This window comes from Equus quagga, chromosome 19 (genome assembly GCF_021613505.1).
Source record: "Equus quagga isolate Etosha38 chromosome 19, UCLA_HA_Equagga_1.0, whole genome shotgun sequence".
Lineage (NCBI taxonomy): Eukaryota > Metazoa > Chordata > Mammalia > Perissodactyla > Equidae > Equus > Equus quagga.
This window is the reverse complement of record NC_060285.1, coordinates 6303213-6324223: the sequence shown is the minus strand read 5'-3', so window position 1 is coordinate 6324223 and position 21011 is coordinate 6303213. Positions and strand designations below refer to the sequence as shown.

General features: G+C 51.2%; 1 protein-coding gene across 6 annotated transcripts in view; it reads right to left on the bottom strand.

Moving 5' to 3' along the window:
- The window catches only part of EFCAB6 (EF-hand calcium binding domain 6), a 233096-nt gene that overhangs the window by 78761 nt on the left and 133324 nt on the right, over window positions 1-21011 (bottom strand). For all 6 annotated transcript variants that reach the window (XM_046645983.1, XM_046645988.1, XM_046645986.1 and 3 more), the window contains 3 exons: window positions 8484-8598; window positions 6901-7031; window positions 1037-1269 (listed from right to left, as the gene is read on the bottom strand). In XM_046645983.1, the coding sequence (XP_046501939.1) occupies window positions 1037-1269; window positions 6901-7031; window positions 8484-8598 (479 nt within the window). The remainder of the gene's footprint in view (window positions 1-1036; window positions 1270-6900; window positions 7032-8483; window positions 8599-21011) is intronic.

The window sequence follows — 21011 nt, the reverse complement described above, 5'->3', positions numbered from 1 at the left end:
TACAAGTGGCTCGAGGGCAAACAGCCTAGTGAATTTACTACCGAGCGGTATCACTGACGCAGAAAACACAGCGCTGCGTTATCACGGTGGAGGGGAACGTTTCCAAAATATTAATACTTCTTCTAATAATTGGTCAAGGAGGGGCTGGATGGCTACTTCATTCATGCCTGTCGGCATCCACAGATCTCAACGGGCAGCCGACCGCGACGGGTACTGGGTGAGACAGGAGGCCCGCTACTGCCTCAAGGAGCGTGTGCTCTTCCTGAGAGAAGCCCAGGAGACGACGGGAGTTACAGCCCGGCGGGACGCAGATTCTCCTCCTGGCCTTGAGGGAGGCCGGCCTGGGGTGGACGGGGGTCTGGGGCGGAGCACTGCCTGGGAAGGGCTGGAAAGGGGTCCTTGCCTCTCCCAAAGCAGTTGGCTCGGCTGACCCCAGATTTATAACAAGAAAAATGTAAGTATATGTATATATTTATGTGCAGAGAAAAAAGACTGAAATGACACTCAGTTTCCGTCAATTCCCACAAGGTGTTGTGTGGTTCCCCGATTCACATCCATTCCTAGGCTAACATTTCAGCGCCCGGAGGACGTCCACTGTTCTCCTGACAAGCATGCACGCACTGCCCTCCGCACGGCCCTGCAGTGGGAGCCTGCGAGAGGGGCGGTAGCTGAGACAAAGTGTGCTGTGCGGAAGGTCTGGGAAGGCTGAACAACATGCACATACATATGGCCTCAGATTTATAAAAAGAAAGGTATATGTACATGCTTATGCGCATAGTAAAAAGACTGGAAGGATACACAGTGAAACAGAAACCGATGCTCAGGTGGTCAGATCAGGCCATATCTTCTCACCTGTGTCTGTGTTTTCCAGTCTGTCTACACTGTATACTCCTTGTGAACTGAGAAAAAGACAGAATAATCGCTCCTGGAGGCACCCCCATTCTTTGCAGCCCCTTTGTGGGCACAGTGGAAATGCTGGACTTCGTGTTACCAAAGGCCGGCACATACAAGCCGCTGAGCTGGGCTGCCGTCTTACCTAATGAGTCTTTGAGGCGCGTCGTCTGTTCTTAAAGGTCTCTTCTCGCACAAATTTTGAAATTCCCGAAAGTTTAAGGTGGTGCTGAGTCTCAGGCCCAGCAGGCCCAGGAAGCGCTCGAACTCTTCGTCCCTGAGGTTGAGTAGCAGGCGCTGGAGCAGCTGGTGGAGGTTGAGCATGCTGACGATGCCGTCCCTGTCGGTGTCCATCTCAAAGAAGGCAGAGTAGGGACCCTGAAAACAGAACGCACCCGTCAAAGCCCTTCCTTCTGAACCTGACGAGGACACACTTCCAACCCCCCGGGCACGCACGTCTCTCCAAAAGGACGAAGGGGCAGCGCTTCGACTACTGTTTTCTGGAGATCTCACTGCTCCAGGAATATCCTTGGCATGTTTTGCATTTCCCAAGAAATTAAAAACTATGTTCTCCAATGTCCTTTTATAATGCAAAGAGTTGAGGAAAAGGGACGAGAAAGGCTTTTCTTTCCCTTCCACTCTCTTCGTTTATGGTACCCGTACTTCCAGTATGAGAAGGAAGGAAGAGTAGGCCGGAGCTTCCCAGTATAGACAAAAATCTTGCGCTGGATGTTTTTCTATAACTTTCTTAATGTTTGGCAACTTCTGTCTACAGGAAAACAGCACCGTACTGGATTTCACCCTGAAGAGCCACCCGGAGGCCAGGGCCCCGTCTTTGATGACTGCCCTGAAGACCCAGCCTTGCCTGAGACGGGCCTGTTGCATCTGAAGCACTGTGCACGGGTGCATGTGCTGTCAGTTCTGCCGCACGAGGGGGCACAGCGATTCTCATTTTGCAGATGAGGAGACAGAGGCTGGGGGGGAACCTGCGACTTAGAGGCTGTGCTGCACAGTCGAGGGCACATTCTGGAGGCAGGCGGCTTAGTTTCAAATCCCAGCTCTGCTGCCTACCAGCAGCATGACCTCAGGAAAGATGTCTAACCTCCCATTTTCTCATCTGTAAAATGGGGACTGTACAAGTCCCAGCTTCCTGGGGTGGTTGTGAAGACTGAAGATGCTAACGTGAGCAAAGCACTGAGAAAGTGCCCCACGTATTTCATAAGCACTCACTCCAAAATGTTGGCTACTATTACGGTTGCCTGAGGTCGTACAGAAAGTGCCCAGCAGTCGGGATTTGAACGGGCTCTGTCAGGGTCAACACCTGCGCTTCCACAACGTGTACTTCCTGTGTCTCAGGCTCGACGAGTTGCTGATTTGGTCCCAACACCCCTCGTTTCCATCATTCCCTGATTAAGTCCAGGGTCTGCCATGAGAGATTACTTATAACATAAAGCAAGACCTGCTACGACCCAAGCGTCTAATGACAATGTTCTGAGATTTTGTGGAAAGATCTGTCTATATTCACTCATTCATTCATCCACCAAAAATTATTCAGCACCCAGTACATGAAATCACTGTGCTAAATACCGTGGGAATCAATTTAAAAGATGCTGCCCCTGCTTCTCAGTGACATCACCATCCAGAGGCAGATGTGTAACCAGCTGGTGGCCTCTTCTCTAGTAGCACCACCCTCGGGGCCTCCTCCTCGGGGCCGCAGGACCATCCATTTCGCAGCGATCCCCTCTCTGTCGCCAGCTCCACGGCCTCCCTCACCCTCCAGACTCACAGCTCCAACGGCTATGGGCTATCTCCTCTTGGACGTCAAACCCAATGAGGCCAAAATCAAACGCTTCGCCCCCAACTCGCTCCTGCCAAGTCTTTCCTGTCTCGAGAAGAGGCAGGGCTTTCTTCCAGTTGCTCAGACCACAAATCCTGGAGTCATCCTCGCTTCCTCACTTTCCCTCACACCCCACATCTAATGTGCGAACACATCCCACTGGTTCTCCCTTCAGAATCAGATCACTGCTCCCAGCTGTGCTGCGTCTCCCCAGACCCAAGGCCCCTGATTCCTGCAGGAAGCCCGTAATGAGCCCCCTGCTCGCACCCTGGCCCCCATCCTCTGTCCTCACAGCAGCCAGAGTGACTCCTTCAGAGCTCAAGCCAGTGCATGCCGTTCCTCTGCTCACCGCACGGGCTCTCCGTCTCATTCAGGGTCCAATCCCAGTGGCGACCATGGCCCCCAGGCCCCTCCGCCCTCATCTCCTCCCCTGGCCCCCTTTGCTGTTGTTTGCATACGTTAAGCCTGCCTTGGGCATCTCAGGGAATTCTCCACCCACCCTTGTACTCCGTTAGGTGTCTGTCCGAACATCCCCTCTCCAGGGAGGCATTTCCTGACCCCTCTGTACAACAGCACCACTCTGATCGGTCTCTGGCCTCTGCTTTGTCTTTTGTCACAGCACATGACCCCCCAACATCCTGGAGATGCGTGTGTTCATAGTCTGCTCCCCTCTAGAAGGTCCATGTGAAACCTCACGTTCCTCCTGACAGCAGCAGCTCTGAGAGCAGTGCCCGCTGCGTACCTGTGGAACGACACTGTTGGGTATGAAGGATGCAGCAAACATTCCTGGGCACCTAGGTACAGGACATACTGATAACTAAAACGTGGTCCCTGACACCAAGGTCGTCACAGTGTGGTAGGGAAGAAAGACACGTAAGCAAACCACAGCACTTCGGTGTGATCCATGCAGTAGAGGAAGTGTGAAAGACGTGCTCAACGCCAGCCTTAATCGCTGGACTACAGGGACAATCTAGATGCCAGGGCACCCCATGTTTATAAACTTCACAAATTTATAAACTTTCATTGTTCCCAAATCTCAGTCTTTAACTTCCCAGAAAGAAGCCTACTAATTTTAATAGGTAGCACATAGACTTGGTAATCAAACAGATGTCATCTCAATTCTTGCTTATGACATTTACTAGATGTGTGGCTTTGGGTAAGCTTCCCTCATCTCCGATCCTCAGTTTCTCCATCCATAACATGGGACTGTTAGTGCCTACCTGATAGGGCAGTGGTGGGGATTAAAACAAATGAGGCCATACGTGGACACCTTCCAATTCACTGCCGGGCATACAATGTGAATTCTTTCACTCATTCAACAACCACATATTGATCGCCCACTACATGGCAGGCTCCGTGGGAGCCATTCGGGTTACTGTGGTGAATGACTGGGAAGACTCGGGCCTTCACGTCTCATCGAATTCCAGTTCCTCAGACACCGAGTGCTGGTAGGGGAATCTCCAGCAGCACGTGCCCCCGGCAGATCAGAAGGGCCAGGGGAAGGCCCAAGGGCTTGAGAAAGACCAAAGCTTGGGGAGGGGTTAACTGGTCCAAGGGCGAGGAGCAGCAATCCAGGCAAAGGAACAGAATGTGCAAAGACAACAGGGCAAGGAAGAGCACTGGCTGGAGCGCGAAGCGAGGAGGAGGAGGAGAGGAAGGTGCAGCTGGGGAGGAGGCCACGGCCAGTGCAGAGCCAGGGGCCTGTGGCCGGTCAGGCAGGATCAAGGCTTGTCCTAACAGCAGAGGGGACGCTGTGACCTGAGCTGTGTGTTGAGACCACCCGCAAGGTCAGACGTCCAGGACAGACCGTGAAGTGAAGACGCAGCTGCAGAAGTGTGTGTATGGAATCCTCCTATTGGTGTGGGAGCTTTTTACACATGAATCCGTGGACACTTGCCGGGACACCGTCTAGAGGGTGAGCCCCGGGTTGAAGGGGAACCCACAGTGGCCACACAGAACCTGTCCCCAGGTCCCCAAGGGGGTCTCTGTGCCTGCTTTCCTCACCACAGCCAGGGAGGGAAGAAGTCCCCTGTCTGGTCACAATGAATTACCTCCTTCAACTGGCCACGGTCTTTGGCCTGGGCCGTGAGGGTGTGACTAACTAACTCGGCTTGGCTGTTGTCCACAAACCTAGCTGAGTGCTGAGATGGACTCCTCTGGCTACAGCAGCAGCAGTGATATTTTAATAGTACTATAGTTCAATAATAGTTTAACAGTATTTTAAATGAATTCATGGTTTTTCATTATTGATGAGGAGAGATGTTCGAGAATTTCTCATGAATAGGAACTTGATAAATGAAGTAAAGGGACTGAACCTGTGGGTTCACCTTCAAAAATCAAGGCACAAACTTTGTCCCATTCACATACACCCGTGGGGACAATGAGCAGATCCCCAGGGACCCCGGACGTGCCCTGCATCCCAGTACGAATCATGCAAGCCCTGGCGAGTAGGGCTCCACTCTCTGTCTCACGCACCAGACCGTGAATTCTTGGTGTCAGTGAAGGCTTGTTGAGTCAATTCGTTATTTAAGTATTTAAAATAAAGAGATCTTAGGAAACACGGGCCACGTGCTGCAACGGGGCTGCACTGATAACTCAAGTTAGGACAACAGTGGTGCCGGCGTGGAGTGAGGCTTCCCCTCGGTGCCCCCCGGGAAAGGTGAGTGAGAGGAGAAAGAAGCCAGAGAAAGGAGTCTGGGTTGCAGGGGGCAAGGCAGCAGGATGACGGCAGCAGGGCCGCCGGCCTGGGACCCGTCCAGGCTCTCCGGTCCCTGCCCACCAGCAGGGAGCGCACGCTGCTCCGGTGCGTCTCTGCCTCCCTCAGCCCCCTCTCCCTCCTCAGAGAGCCAGGCTCCCAACCCCCTAAGCGACCCCTGCCTGCCCAGCATCCTTCTTGGCTGGGCATTAGAGTGGGCTCAATAAGGAAGACTAACCTTCTGCGCATGCTTATGGTGACGATGTTTTTTCAAACCAAGAATTAGGATGCACGGTCTGACAGCTGGACAGAATGGTCATAGTCAGAACCATCCTGCAAATCCAAGCCAGACAGTCATCATAAACCTGCTTATTTTAGAACGAGAGCTTGGTAACCAGCTGACTCTCCAGCTGGCAATCAGTGTGGGGGAGATACTTCAGAGCGCAGGAAACTCTGGCTGCCCCGGCCCCCCCCACCCCAGGGCCCTCCCCATCTCCTCGCCTGCGGCTGGTTTGCTCCTGCAGGCCCTGGGGTCCCCAGCCCTGGGTTAGGACAGGTCCTAATTCCCTGGTGCCCTCTGCTCTGTTTTGTAGCTACTATGGTCGGCTTATTAAATTGATCTTCCTTCCCACTTCAGTCACCCTTGTTTACCTGTCAAAGGGAGCTGAGGTCATTCTGCACCTGCCTCTGTGTTTGAATGGCAGCTATTTCTCCTATCTTATTGTTACGACTTCCACATGCAACCAGTGCCTCGGTCACAGTGAGCCGTGAGCTTTCCCAAGCTCGTGACCTGTCAGCCACCTCCTTGCTCAAGATCCCTCTTCTACTGTTTGCTCCCCTCTTTTTCTGGCCAGCACATGCTGAGGTTTAAGATTAGGTTCAGGGGTCACCTCCTCCAGGAAGCCCTCCTTAATGGGGTCTTCTCCCCATGCACCCATAGCACACTACCACTCCCTCTCCAACAACCAACCACGACGCGTCTGAATCGGCCGGTTCCATCTGCCTTAGACTGGACTGAGCCCCCGAGCAGGGCTCGCGTCTTTCATCCCAGCCTTCAGCAGAGATTCCAGCGCACAGGAGCTGTGTAATGTCTGTTCGGTGAGGGAGTGAGTGGAGTGCGTGGAACAGATGAATGGAGCCTAACTTCACCGTAACTGAGGGTGTCAGGCCCCTCTGCCCTCCGGTCTTGTGAGGAACGTCTCCTTACTCTTCCGAGGCCTTCAAGAGGCCGAAGGCAGACCCTGCAAGCCCCAGCAGGGCAAGACCTCAGGGAGGGAGGGGACCACAGAGTCAGGCCCTGCCACCCACCCACCCCCGAGACGGGACAGGGGAGAGGGGCAGGCCTGTGTCTGTGGAGGAAAGTGCTCTGTGTCCTGTGACGAGCAGGACGTGATGGAACTCCGGGAATCACCCCCAGGTGGCTGAGTGGCTGTAGGGGGTTCCAGATAAAGCCAGCAGCAGACAGGTCCTACTTTACCCGGAAGGACTCCTTCAGTCTCTGGGGGAACTGTCTGAGGCACTCTTCCGCGGTCACAAAGCTGTCCAGGTTACTTTTGGCAGGAACCGGAGTCTGGGATGGAGTCACTTCTCGCTCTTGCACTCTAGCACCTGAAACAATTACATCAATCAGAAGGCCCCCGTTAGTGGTGTGCACACCTCTTTCTTTCCACTTCAACACTTGATTTCTTCCTGTCCCAAATCCTGTCAGAATACTAGACAGTAATACGACCCTGTGAATTGAATATGGCATTAACTTTGTCATAATCTGGTTTCTTAGAAATTCTCCTATCCTGACAAGAAGCGCTTGTTCTCTGGACTATGGGGACCGTGCTCTCGCCCAGCACAGATGCACCATCGCGCCTCTGCCTGTTTCCTTGCCCTGCGTCTCTGTCCCTTCTCCAGGGCAGGCATTACACCTTGTACATCTCTCCATTCCCAGAGGCACAGAATGAGAATTCCTGCCCCTTTTGTGTTTCCTAGAATCATGTCAAGTCAGGAAGGTGTCATTCAGTCAGTGTTTATTAATTTCCCAGGTATTTCCTGGCTACGTATCTGCTCAACATTGTGCTGGGGCCCCCCTATATTTCTCAGCCCTTTCGACAACCCTTCTAAAATTCTATGGCTTCTCATGCTGCCTTTTCCCCACGGTGCAGACTTCTCTCTTCAGGAGATGAAATGGCAAAGGAAAGTCTGGCGGGGCTGGATGGGACCTGGGTGTTTTCCTGGTGAGGAGTCCCAGCTGCCAGTCTCTCAGGTGGAGGGAGACCAGTACGTCACCCAGTCACCCGCCAGGCCACACTCGGGGAGGACGACAAAACGCAAACAGGGCTTCTGAGTTCTGCCTGTCCAGCCTGCAGTGCACTTACAGTAAAATAGAGAAGTCCGCCCTGGATATATTCCTGTGATTTCTGCAGCTTTTCTAGAGGGCTGATTGTCTACATAAACTTCAGTGACAGTGGAGAGAGGACGTGGACAGACGCAGCAGCAGAGAGGCGGGAGGCTGGGGGCTGCCATCTGCCTGCCAGGCGTGGGGCTGGGAGAGCAGAGGAGTGGACTGGAGGACCAGCTTTGGACCTCGACTACACCGTATACGAGGAATTTCCTGACGACTGTGTGGGGCGGGGAGGGGGGCGGGACAGTGGCTGAGTGATCTTGGGCACGTCACAGAATCTTTTAGAATCTCTGTGTCGTCATCTGCCTTGCTGGTGTCTGGGCGTCACGAAGCATGGACAGCCAGCATCTACTTTTAGGAGGAAAACCTTAAAGGACGTGAGGTGTGATGGAAGGAGCACAGGCTTCGGAGTAACTTTTACAAACCATGTGTGCTCTAAGTTCGCGGAAGGCTCTGTCAGGCACAATTCTGCACGCATGAAAAGAAAAGGCCACAGCATGGTCAGATAAAATTGAGTGGAAACGTCTGTTTCCAGTCTTAGAACACACACTGTTTTCAACATCCCAGCTTCCGCTACTTCAAGCCCCGCAGCCTCGCGGCCACTAGGAGGGACTTGTGGCGCCACTGGAGATGCGGCCCATTAGGGTTTGCACTTGGCAATTAGCTACCTTCAAGTCCTGTTGCAAAATCAAGGTAACTCATCCCTTCCTTCTTAAATCCTATTTTTGCAGTTAGCAGAGCATACTGATCATCGTCCATGGGCATTCCATGATCTTCCAGTACCTGACAAGGGAGACAAGTGAGGGACAGGTGGTTAGGTGGTCCTGGGGTCCCTGCCTGGCCGAGCCCGTCCAGCCTGCTGCAGGTTCACCACCATGGCCCAGACGCTTCAGCCTTGATTGTTACTTGTCTGCCCCCATCCACAGGCTCCCTGCAAGCGGGGCCGGTGTCCTGGATCCCTGGCCCAGGACAAGGCTGTTTGTTGAGTGAATGAGTGAACAAAGGAAGCAGTGGGCACCCGGCCTGGGGGGTGGTTGGCACGGCCTTCAGGGCTGTGGCCCGCACTGCGAACCTTTCAAAGGCCATGCCATCCCAGATACTCAGATCCACGTTTGCCGTGACCATCGTGGCTGTCGAGCCTCCTAAGTTAGATTCACATTCACATAAATCCTAGGAAACACCAGCAAAATAAAGCAAGGAGACTTGAGGAGGGAAAAGCAAAATTTTGATTAAAAGTTTCTTTCTGGTCGGCAGTTTAAATTGTAAGCTCCTGTGGGTTTGGGGCGGAGGTGGGCAGGGCATCCATGGAGACACTCTTTCATCCTCTCCTCACAGGAGTCCACTCCTGAAAGTCACCCACGGTCGCTTCACCCCACCGCACATAACCTACTGCTTACGAGTGGTTTCCATTTCGTGTGCATGAGTGTTGGGGGGCACCTGGGCAAACGCATGTCCCCCCAGCGAGGCAGACCCATCCAGCCGAGTCTTCCTAGGAGACGACGCCTTCCCTGGGGAAACTGATAGGCTGGGTGTTCCAAGGCCGATGATGCCGTCACCCCTTTGGCCAATGGCCAGTCAGTCAACAACCTGGACAGAGCCACCTACCTGCCTGGAGGTGAGCCCCCCAGAAGGGATGCTGGCAGGGACATAGGCAGCACAGAAGACACCATCCCTGCTGCTCTCAAAGTATGCACAGTTTCAATGAGGAAACATGGCTTTTCTTCCAGAAAAGGACATTGGAACACAGTTCAAAATGTGTCTGTGTGTCTAACAGCCAAGACGTCCGGGATGATATCTCACCTGGGACAGATGCAGGGAGCCCGTCTGGGAGCACCGAGGCTGGAGGCGGGGTTTGAAGAAAAGATGTGCATGTGTGGCGGGGGGTGGGGAATACACGGACCAGCCTTAACAGATGTCAGGGTCCTGGTGCCACAGGAAGCCGGAGTGAGTGGGAGAGCAGAGGACAGCAGGGTCAGCCCTACACCAGCTGCATTCTGAGGCGGAAGCTGAATGGGAGAAAGGGAACAGGAGGGTGGGGCGAGATGGTACACATCCTCCTCCTCCTGAGGCAGCCAGGCCTATCACCTTTTACGTCCCAGGCATTGCGCTGAGTTCTTTAAGGAGTCACTTAAGTCCCATTTAATCCTTATCAGAGCCTTGAGAAATGCACTCTCACTAACCCATTTTAAAGATGTGGAAACTGAGAGTTTAGGTGACTCGTCTCAGTCACATAATTAGGAGGTGACAGATGGGGATGAAACCCAGCTCTTCTTACTAACCACTATAAACTCCACTGTTGGAATAAGGTCACCAGGGCCTGGACAAAGAACAGGGCAGGCAGCAAGGGAGAGGAAATGACAGCAGGAAGTGGGGGAAGGGCTCGCCATGGCACCTGGCGCCCTCGCTTGTATCCGAATCAGCCGTGCAGGCAAAGGCCGCTCTGGGTCTTGGCGGAACACCAGAGGACGGGAGGCCTCTAAGGAGCTGCTGTGAGTTCTCTCCCACTCGCCTCTTCTCTCCCCCAGGAGGCTGCCGCGGATGGCTTCTCCTCGCCTCCGGGTTCTGATGAGGTGGGGAGCCTTCGGCCCGGCCTCCTCAGACTCGAGCTGCAGAATATAAACCCACATAGCTGCAACAGGGTACCCATGACTCGCAGTGCAGTCATCACGCCCTCTGTCTTGGCTTCATCCTCTTCGGTGTGTGGGACTAGGACCCAGGGAGCTGGCCCCTTCAGCTGTCCATGTCGGTAATAAGCTGTCTGAACACGACAGCGGCTCGTTGGATCTGTGCCGCCCCACTGCTCAGACTCCGGCCCTGGCTTGGCTGGCGTGCGTGAGTTGAAGTGACCGAGCTGCAGGATCTGCTTGGTCAGGATTGGAAGCAGAGCGAAGAGGGAAGGGAATGCAGGTGTTGTGGTGCTGCCTGGGGGACTCGGGGGGTGCTGCGCTGGATTCCAGGACTATCCCAAGGGCCTGCCTGGGGACTTGGGCTGGCAGCACGTGCCTGGGAATTCTGACAGCTCTGCGCCACCTGCACATGCACCCGTCCCAGTTCTGCGGAGGCGCCTGTCCCAGCACGGGATGGCGCAAGTGTTTAGACAGAAAGCCGGGCCCACGCACAAGTACCAGGCAGCAGGGGGCCTCTGAAACAGATAGATGGGTTGCTTTCTTTGAAAAATAACTTTACATTTTGAAAACAATTACACATGAATTATTCATCGCAAATTCCTCCCGCTCAGCCCTTTCATAAAAACATATGTAACGGATAGTAAGAAAATGTCTGCAGGCAAATGTTTCAGAGCCTGGAGGGTTGCGAAGCAGGGGGAGGGTGGCCAGGCCGTAGGCCGCCTGCCCAGCGGCTGTGGGCACAATCCCCGCTCAGCACAGAGCATCACCAAGGACACAAACCCAGACAGCACAATCCCCAGAAGGGGCACGAAGCATTTTGCAAACACGAATGCCTCTTCCTAATGCCTCCCCCTGCACTGCTCTCATCTCTGAGATGAACACAGCAGCAAATCCACTAGATTTATCACAACCCTCGGAGGCAATTTACAATACAATGTGAGGCTGAACTGCAACATTTATAAAACAGATTTTAAAATGTTTACCGTTCAAGTCATGTCCTTTGGTTTTTGCTCAAGAAATCCTCAAAGAGGGACAAAATGTGCGGGGCCGGCCCCCTGGCCAAGTGGTTAAGTTCACGCACTCCATTTCAGCGGCCCAGGGTTTTGCCAGTTTGGATCTTGGGTGCGGACCTAGCACCACTCATCAAGCCACGCTGAGGCGGCGTCCCACACAGCAGAGCCAGGAGGACCGACGACTAGAATGGACAACTATGTACTGGGGGGCTTTGGGGAGAAGAAGAAGAAGAAAAAGAGTGACAAACTGTGGCCTGGCCTATTCTGATTCACCGGATAGTGACTTCTGCATTCTAGGATGTCCTTTAGATTGCAGACCACATCTTCCTCATGAGGCCACACCACTGCATGGAGTCCTTGCTGGGCTTTCTCCATGAAGGCAGGTGTTCCCAGTGGGGCCCCAACAACCAGAAGTTGAGGGGGTGACTCAGTCTTTTCTGAGCCCAGCCACTGCGACGCATCCTGGGAGGGAAGCACCGTGTCTCTACATGTGAGTCATACCTGTCTGCTATGCCTCTTTGCACCATTTTTTTGGTGGTTGCTCTAGGGCTTACAACACACGCCTTTAACTTTTTAGTCAGTGTGGAGTTCGTACTGAGCCACGTCACAGAAATTGCAGGAACCTTGCGGCCCCGTGGCTCCAGACCCTGCCCCGTTCTCTAAGCTACAGGTGTCCTTCGTTTCACATCTGTATGTAGACCCCACAAGACCAGGGTTAAATGTTTGCTTTAAATACATAAACGCATTGTTTTAATGTTAAGAAAAGAAAGGTTTTGACTTGTAACCTGACATTTACCGTTTCCAATGTTCTTTATTCCTTCACGATCATCTGGCTGTCCACCTAGGATCAGTGTCCTTCAGCCTGAAGAACTCCCTGTAGCGTTTCTTGCAGTGAAGATCTGCTTGCGATGAATTATCCTAGTTTATTTTAATTTGAAAATATCACCATTTCACCTTTATTCTGAAAGAAGACTTGTGCTGGGTGTAAACTCTAGGTTGAGAGATTTTTATTTATTTTTGCTTTCCTCTCAGCCTCTTAAAAGTTACTGTCCCACTGTCCTCTGGCCGCCATTGTTCCTGATGACAGGTAAATGGTCATTCAAGTCGCTGTTCTCCCCTTCGTAATGTGTCATTCTCACATGCTGCTTTTAAGATTTCTCTCTTTGATTCTGATCTTCAGCAGTTTGTCTAGGATTTTCTTTCTATTTATCCTACTTGGCTTTTTCTAAGCTTCTTGAATCTATACACATAGGCCTTTCACCCAAAATTGGAAAATTTCAGCCATTATTTCTTCTTATATGTCTTCTTCTCTAGTCTTCCTCTCCTTCTGTGGCTCCAATTATACCTATGCTAGACCTTTCGATGCTGCTCCATATGTCCCTGAGGCACTGTTCTTTCTTCTTCTCCTTCTTCTTTTTTTACCCTTTTCTCTCTCCCTTCTTCAGTTTGGATAACTTCTACTGATCTGTCTTCAAGTTCACTTCCTCTTCCTTTTGTCATCTCCATTCTGTAGTTAAGCCTATCTGGTGAATTTTTTTATTTCAGACATTTTATTTTTCAGCTCTGAAATTCCCATTTGGTTCTTTTCATAAATTCTATTTCTCTGCTGAGATTTCCTATATTTTCATTCATCATCATTATATTTTCCTTTGCATCACTGAACGTAGTTACAATAGTTACTGTAACGTCTTCGAGTGCTAATTCTAACATCTGGATCTTCTCAGATATTTCTCTTGAGAAAGATCACATGTTGCTATTTCTCCAGATGCTGAGTAATTTTGGATTGTGTCCTGGACGTTGTGCATGTCATGGTGTGGCGATTCTGGATTCTGTTACATTTCGTTTGTTTGTTTGAGCAGGCAGTAGACTTGGTTGGACTCAAACTGAAAAAGCCCATCTGCTGGGCCGCAGGTTAAATCTCAGTTCGGCTCGTTGACGCTCAGCTCGGCTGCTCGCGTCGGCCCTGCTCTCTTGTGGTTCAGGGTCAGCCAGGGATTCGGGCAGAAATTCTGTACAGAATGTGCAGCATCCACTCTCTGGCTGTTTCCTTTCCAGAATCTCCCTTTACTTTCCAATGGCATTCGTTGCTCAGACCTCCTTCTGCCCTCTGCTTCTTCAGGCTAGAAAGGCTGCTGGTTTTCTGTCAGTGTTCTATCCGTCCTATGTGGCATCAACTCCAGCCTTCACTTAGATGAAAACCGTAAAAAATGGGAATGTCACCCCATGCTATTCCCATTTCCGAGAGTTGACTCCTCTCCAGAATCTGCTCGCTTAGTTTCACTCTCCAGGGCCTTCAGGTCTTTGGCTATTTATTCATTTGCTTACCTGCTTATTTAACATTGTCCAGTGTTTCTAGTTGATACTCCTGGGAAGATCTGTCTAGTAGGAGCTTATCCAACCATACTGGAAGCAGAACTCCCAGTAATGCTTGCTTGGATGCTGTAGTAAGCACATCCTTAAAACACAGGTGTCACCAGCTCAGGGAAAGCCTTTCCAGTCCTCCCCAGGGTGATAAAACTCTTTTTTGAGCTTCTATAGCCTTTTCTGCTTGCTTCTATCATAAACTTCTATCATACGTTTGGGGCCTAACACATGGCAGGGATAGAGATATCCCCATTGCTGTGGGAGAGAGAAATGGCCAGCACTTCTTTTTCGCCTCAAGAACACACAGCAGATGCTCAATAAATGTTGAATGACAAGAGGAGGAGGGGATGTCAGTGGAAGGGGCTGCTGGAGACTCACCTGACACTCATGTCACATCTGCACGGATCTCGAGTCCGAGCTAAGAAAGGCCACACCCAGGCAGACGGGTGTGCAAAGTGGTCATTCAGCCTCGGCTCGGGAGGAGTTAGGATATCAAGAACACTGTGAGGCAAGACAAGGAGACACGGTCCCACGACACATACAGAAGGAACCAGGAGGAAGGGAGACGGGCCGGGAACTGAGAAGCTGCTCTCTCCACTGCGCCACAGACACTCCGGACTCGGATTTTCCACGGTCTGGTGCTGCGTCAGTCACCATATCTTTATTGTTCCCCTCCTAACCCCACATTTAGTGAAGTCCTCTTTTGAAAATGTCAGTCTGCCTCAGTTAAGGGGAATCACGGAAAAGACTCCCGTCTATGTTTAAGCCAGAGATTTAGAGCACACAAGCCGAGGAGAATGTGGGGTTCAGGCCACAGGATCTGGAGACCACTTTTCTAGCCATTCCTCCCTACTGCACACGCTCTGACCCAAGCTATTTGTGGCAAAACCAAACAGAGTTCTGGGTTTTATTTTTCATAAGAAATATTACATCTATTTTTTTACATACCTATTCACAGACATGAAACAGGCAAAGAAATGTGTCTGCTATAGAATTTTGGACGTAACCCTTCTCCCCACCGTCCATTCTCCCATCCCCAGGGCATCTGCTCCTCCAGCCCCTCTCCCACTACAAATGGCCACAGGCGTCCGGAACGCAGGAACCACCTGAGAATTCCAGTCACTGAGACGAAATGACCACACGCGAGAAAGGGACTAGGGACGAGAGCCACAGCCGGAAAGGCGCATGGAACTTTCACATAGATTTGTGCTTGGGTAGAAAGTTCAAATTCTTTTGGCAAATGCTTCCTAGAATAGTCAGACGCACATGTCTGATTGTCCACGTGGCCCCAGAGAAGCTGAAGCAAATAGACACGAGAGGCAAACAGGATGCTGTCACCTACACGGGCCGCAGTGTGAGCTGTTCGAGATGCTGCTGCCTGTTGTGAGTGCAGATAAAGTAACGGGATTCCCTTTCCTAAATGGCAGCAATACTGTGGAGAATGAAATGCATGTTCAAAGGGTGTGGAGCATCTCAGACAAAAGCCCCTTGCATGAGAACAGACAGTGTGGGGTGTTCCAGAGACAGTGGCTCAGATACCGGAGTTAAAGCTGGCGAGTATCTCAAGCACAGACTCCCAGCGCTCAGGGCCTCGTGACAAGGGCCAGGGCTGGCTCTGGAGCAGCAGACACTCCGTCCTGAGGCCAGATAGGAACGAAGCTTCACAAGCGTCACTGAGAAAGAGACTGCGACTGAAGATCCACTAGGTGCCGGCCACGGGACTAAGTGACTTTCACACATTATCTCACCGAAGCCTCACAACAACTCCTCAATAAAAGTGTGACCCATTCCATCCTACCGATGAGGAGACTGAAGGTTAGGAAGGCCTGACAAGCCACCTGCTGCTGGAAAGACACAGCTGTAGGTGGTGGAGCAGAGGTCTGAACCCGCGTCAGCCTGACACCACGAGACACCACCGTCTCAGGACTCAGAGCGCTGGGAGAGCCTGGAGTGCACCAGCTTGAACCCCACCTTTCACAGGGGAGGAGCCCAAAGCCCAGAGACGCAAGAGCCTGTCCCAAGGACCCGGGTGAGCAGGATGGAGACACGCAAACAACTCCTCCGGGCCTTCTGCCAGGGATGCCTGCAGCCAGTGACCACGCCCGTGCTGGTGGCGGAGTCTGGATTGGCGGTTGAGGCTCTGGCTCCAGGAATGATGGTTTCTTCTGCACAGCGTTCACACACTGGGAGGTGCGTCACTCCCACTCAAGCGGCCCAGTCTGGAGAGGCTGCAGAGGACACAGCGGAGACTGGGTATGGGCCTTCCCTAAGCCTTTGTGTACTACATGTTTGGAACAGGTTGCAACAGGGACTCTACGAGTCAGCTACCGCACGACAAACCTTCCAAAATGTGCTGGCTGACAAAACAAGCATTTATTCTCACACTCACAGGTCTGCAGGTCAATGCAGGTTGGCTGATGTAAGACAGGCTCGGCTGGGTGTTGCCGACTCAGGTTGCAGGTTGGGTTTAGGCCTATTCCACGTGCATTCATCCTGGGGACCAAACTGAAGGGGCAGCAGCTGCCCCGGGCAAGCTCTTCTAATGGCTGATCGCTGGAGCACAAGCCAGGGCAAACCACACAGGCAGATCCAAGGCTGCTGCTCAGGGCACACCTGCCACATGCCATGTCAAAGAAAGCCGTGTGATCAAGGCCAGCATCACTGGGTCAGGGAAGCAGCCACTGAGATGGTGAGCAACGGAGGAGCCAGGATGGAGAGAGGGTAACACAGGTGCATGAACTCTGTCCTTTCCAGCTCTTTGAATCTATGAGACTCTAGAAATCTCGTGACAAAGCTGCAACCAGAATAAACATACCACCATCACAATCCAACCACTCCCCCAAATCTAGAAATTTCCAATCCACAGACTGGATCCATCTGGTCCACCCGATCTAATTCCACCCGATCCATTGGTGATGGCACTGCACTACAAGTCCAAAAAGAGCTCTTCCTCCAACCCGAGCGCCAGCTCTGAAGCTTCAAGACAGACCGATGGTTTGTTAACAGCAATCGCCCAGCTGTAAAACAGTGGATTTTTTTTCTTTTTTGCTGTAGGCATGATGATGACAATGAAAATGATGACAATGGTGCAACAGTGATTTGGTTTAGTTTTTTCTTTTTTAATATATTACCCCCTAGAACCCAACAAGACTAAAGTGTTTTTAGATGGTTCAGGATGACAAAATGTTGAACCTAAATGCAACCTTCAAAAATTGTGAATTGAGGGGCTGGCGTGGTGGCGTAGTGGTTAAGTTTGCGTGCTCTGCTTCAGCAGCCTGGGGTTTGCCAGTTTGGATCCTGGGCACGGACCTACACATTGCTCATCAAGCCATGCTGTGGCGGCGTCCCACGTAGAAGAACTAGAAGGACTTACAACTAGGATATACAACTATGTACTGGGGCTTTAGGGACCAAAAAAAAGAGGAAGATTGGCAACCGATGTTAGCTCAAGGCCAATCTTCCTCACCAAAAAAAAAAAAAAAAGAGAGAGAGAGACAGCCTCCATCTGAGAATAAAAGATAAGGTGATCTGACAGCTTTTCAATGTCAAGGGGAATTCCAGGTGTAACTAGTAAACCAACCAGACACATCTAATTTTAGAGGCAAACATCCAGAACCTAGCTAATTTTTGCACTCATGTAAAATTTTAGAGTGTCTCATGGGCAAATGAACCTAGAATTTTAATAGCAAATTGTGAAGATTGAAGATAAAAGCAGACGAGCCACCCCTCCTTCAAAGGATGATGTTCTCAGGTCCTGGAATCGGATCTGTTGTTCGAAGGGCATGTGGAGACAAAGCAAGATGCCCAAAGCCGAGTGTGAAGTCAAGGTGTCAGGAGAGGCTGCCACTGTGGCCACCCCTCTCTCAGGAATGACAGGCTCTCTGTCGTCTCCCTCTGCACATTCCTTTATGTTCTCTCTTCTTGATTTCGAAAGCAGATATGACTTTAGTACACAAACTTAATGCAAGTCCAATTGTGACCCTAATAATGCATTTGGGGGGTAATTGGATAAAATTTCTGTGGAAAAATATAAACCTAACCTGAGAATAGCCAAGAAAGCATAAAAAGGAAGAAAAATGAGGAAAGATCTGTTTTACTAAATTAAAAAAAACCCATATTGCATTGAAATAGAAAAAGATGTATAGATCCATACGATGAAATGGGAATTTTCAGAGTCTAATGAGAATTTCACAAAAGGCAAAGGTAAGAGTCCAAGTCAGTGCGAAAATATAGAAGAGCTCCAATTACGCCACATACAAAAATTGACTCCATATGGACGAAACATCTACATTTTAAAAATAAAACAGTAACATTCTTGCAAGAAAGTCTAGGAGATTATCTGAAAAATATGGGAGGGAGACCGGGGGTAGAAGAATGACACCTTGTTGACCAAGACTGCTAACCGAGAATTTATCCAAAAACAAAAAGAATAAAAGAAGGAAGACATATATTCGGTTGTGCAAAAACTTAAGACATTTTAATGGCAAAAGATTTAATAAAACAACGGCAAATGATAGATTTTGAAAATATATTTGTAGTGCAGAGGACAATGGGTCAATCAATTATTAATTCAACAGGTTGGGGGACACCCACATGCCAGGCCCTGTTCCAGAGACTGGGACACGAGAGTGAGCAGAATAGCCTGTTCCTGCCCTCTGTGCCAGGCCCTCCTGAAAGGTTAGGTGTGGCACAGAGCTGAACCGTGCCCTCCCCAAAAGATGTGTCCACGTCCTACCCCAGGCTCCTGTGAATGTGACTTTGATGGAAACAGGTCTTTGCAGATGGAATCAAGTTCAGATGAGGCCACACCGGATGAGGGTGGCCCCTAATCCAATTCCTGGAGTCCTCATGAGAACAGGGAAATTGGGACACACACACAGAGGACAACAGCGTGTGGGGACACAGGCCGAGACAGAAGGAAGAGGCCGGGTACCGGAGGGACGGCAGCCACAAAGCCAAGGAACACCAGGGACTGCCAGCAGCTGCCAGGAGCTGGAACAGGCAAGGAAGGATCCTGGTCTACAACCGTCAGACAGAGCAGGACTCTGCGGACACTGATGTCGGACTCTGGCCTCCAGGACCGTGAGAGAATACACTTCTGATGTTTGAAGCTGTGCAGTTTGTGGTCATTTGTGACAAATCCCCAGGAAACTAACACACATATCTTAGCTCATTTAATCCCTACAGTCATCCTACGATGTAGGTACTACTACGATCTGCCCTTCAGGGACAAGGCAACCGAGGTACAGAGAGGGTAGCCCAGGGCCACATGGTTACTGTGTAACACAGCAGCCTGGCTCCAGAGTCAGTGTCTTAAACCAAGATACTATACTGCTTTTCAGAACTGATTGGGTCCATTGAAAAAATATTTCCTAAGTACTTATCATGTACTGGCCCCTGTTTTGGATGCTGGGGACAGGGCAGAGAAGGAAAAAGACACAGCTCGCTGGCCCTGTGGAGCGCATGTCTCAGGGAGGGAGACAGCTGCAGGGGAACAGCACCCTCAGGGGACACCAGGCTCCAGCCGGTGCCAAGGGGAAAGCGTCAGGGGAGGGTGAAGGCTGGTCAGACCGCGAGAGACACAGGGCCTGATGGGGAGAAAGTCCCAGGGGCCAGAGTCCAGAGGACAGCGGGGGGGGGGGGGGGGAAACGGAGTCCTGGGCTTCCACGGTAAATAGGCAACTCAGAAGAACAAATCCTAACGGCCAAAAAAAAAAAGCATACATTCACTAGTAGTCAGGAAAACAAATGCAAATTAAAGCTACACTGAGCTATCACTTTAAAACTATCAGAGCGGCAAAAATCACAAAGAGCTATAATGCCATATAACAGGGGTTAGCGAAAAGGATGCTCTCACACAGCTATTACAAATGTGAGATGCTATAGCGTTTTTTAAAAAAGCAAACAGGCAACATGTGTTAAAATAAAAAATATACATTACCTTAGACCTAGCAATCCTACGCCTGGGAATCCATGTCATACAAATAAAAGCATCAGTGTATAAAGACACATAAAGAAAGATTGTTTAAAGAGGAAAAAAAAGGAAAAAAGAAGTGAATGCCCATTATAAAGGGAAGGGCTGGTGTGCAGCTTGTAGAACAAACAGAAAAGCCAGACAAAATACAGCAAAGCATGTGTTTGACGTAGAGAGAGCTGCTGAGGCACCCAGGACTCGAAGGGACCAAATCTGAGAGGAGGGCGCATCCGAGGAGAAGCGAGCCATCACCCCTTCTGGGAGCAGGGCAGGAGGCCGGGTGCTGGGCGCTGGCCCAGGCAGACGGTCGCCACCAGCAGACAGAGAACAGCAGGGCTTGAGAGGGGCTCGTGGGACCACACAGACCAAAATCAGAGACTTGATGGCCAGATTCCTAACGAGAAAGGGAAGCAGAGAACTGAGCCCGACACGGCCAGTTTCCCCTCAAGCTGTTTGCTGAATTCAGGAGCCTGTGGGGCAGAAGACCCCGAACCAAGGCAGAAAGCCTCTGCAAAGCAGAAGGAATTCTGTTTGTCACCTTGTGGTCCTGAGGGAACAGGTGAGAGGGCAGGATTTCTCAGGGGCAGGGGCTCAGAGAACAACCCAAGCCCCAAGCTAAAAACTTTGGAGGCTACACCCTAGGAACAGGAGGGAAAAAAAAAGGAACATGGAGCCTTGAGACGCTGCAATCCAGCCTCAAGTCAACTCAGTCCCTAACCGGAGTAAGGCCATCGGTCCCCACGCCTTCTGCCCGGCCAGGGAAAGGGGGGACCATCATCTACAGCCTCTCAGTTTCCCCAGCACAACATCTGACGTCCAACAGAACCCGCGGGGCCTGCCAAGAGACAGGACCACGTGACCCAAAACCAGGGAAAAAGCGGATAATAGAAAAACACCCACAGGCGATCCAGATAGCGGAGGTAGCAGAAAAAAGATCTTAAATAGCTCTAAACACGTTATGTGGACATCCTGCCCTTACAGAGGTGGAGCACACGAACTCCCCACTCCTTAAGCGTGGGCTGTGTATGGTGGCTTTTTCCCAAAGAGTGCAGTATGGAAATAGAGAGTGAAAAAGAGTACGTTCACACTGGAGAAGCCTGACAGACGCCCCTCAGCCAGGTGACCAAGGTCAACACCGCACGGATCAGTCATGGTGACAGCACCTGCCCCGATGGGATGCGATGAGAAGGGCACCTTACCTCTGTGGTCCCCCTTCCA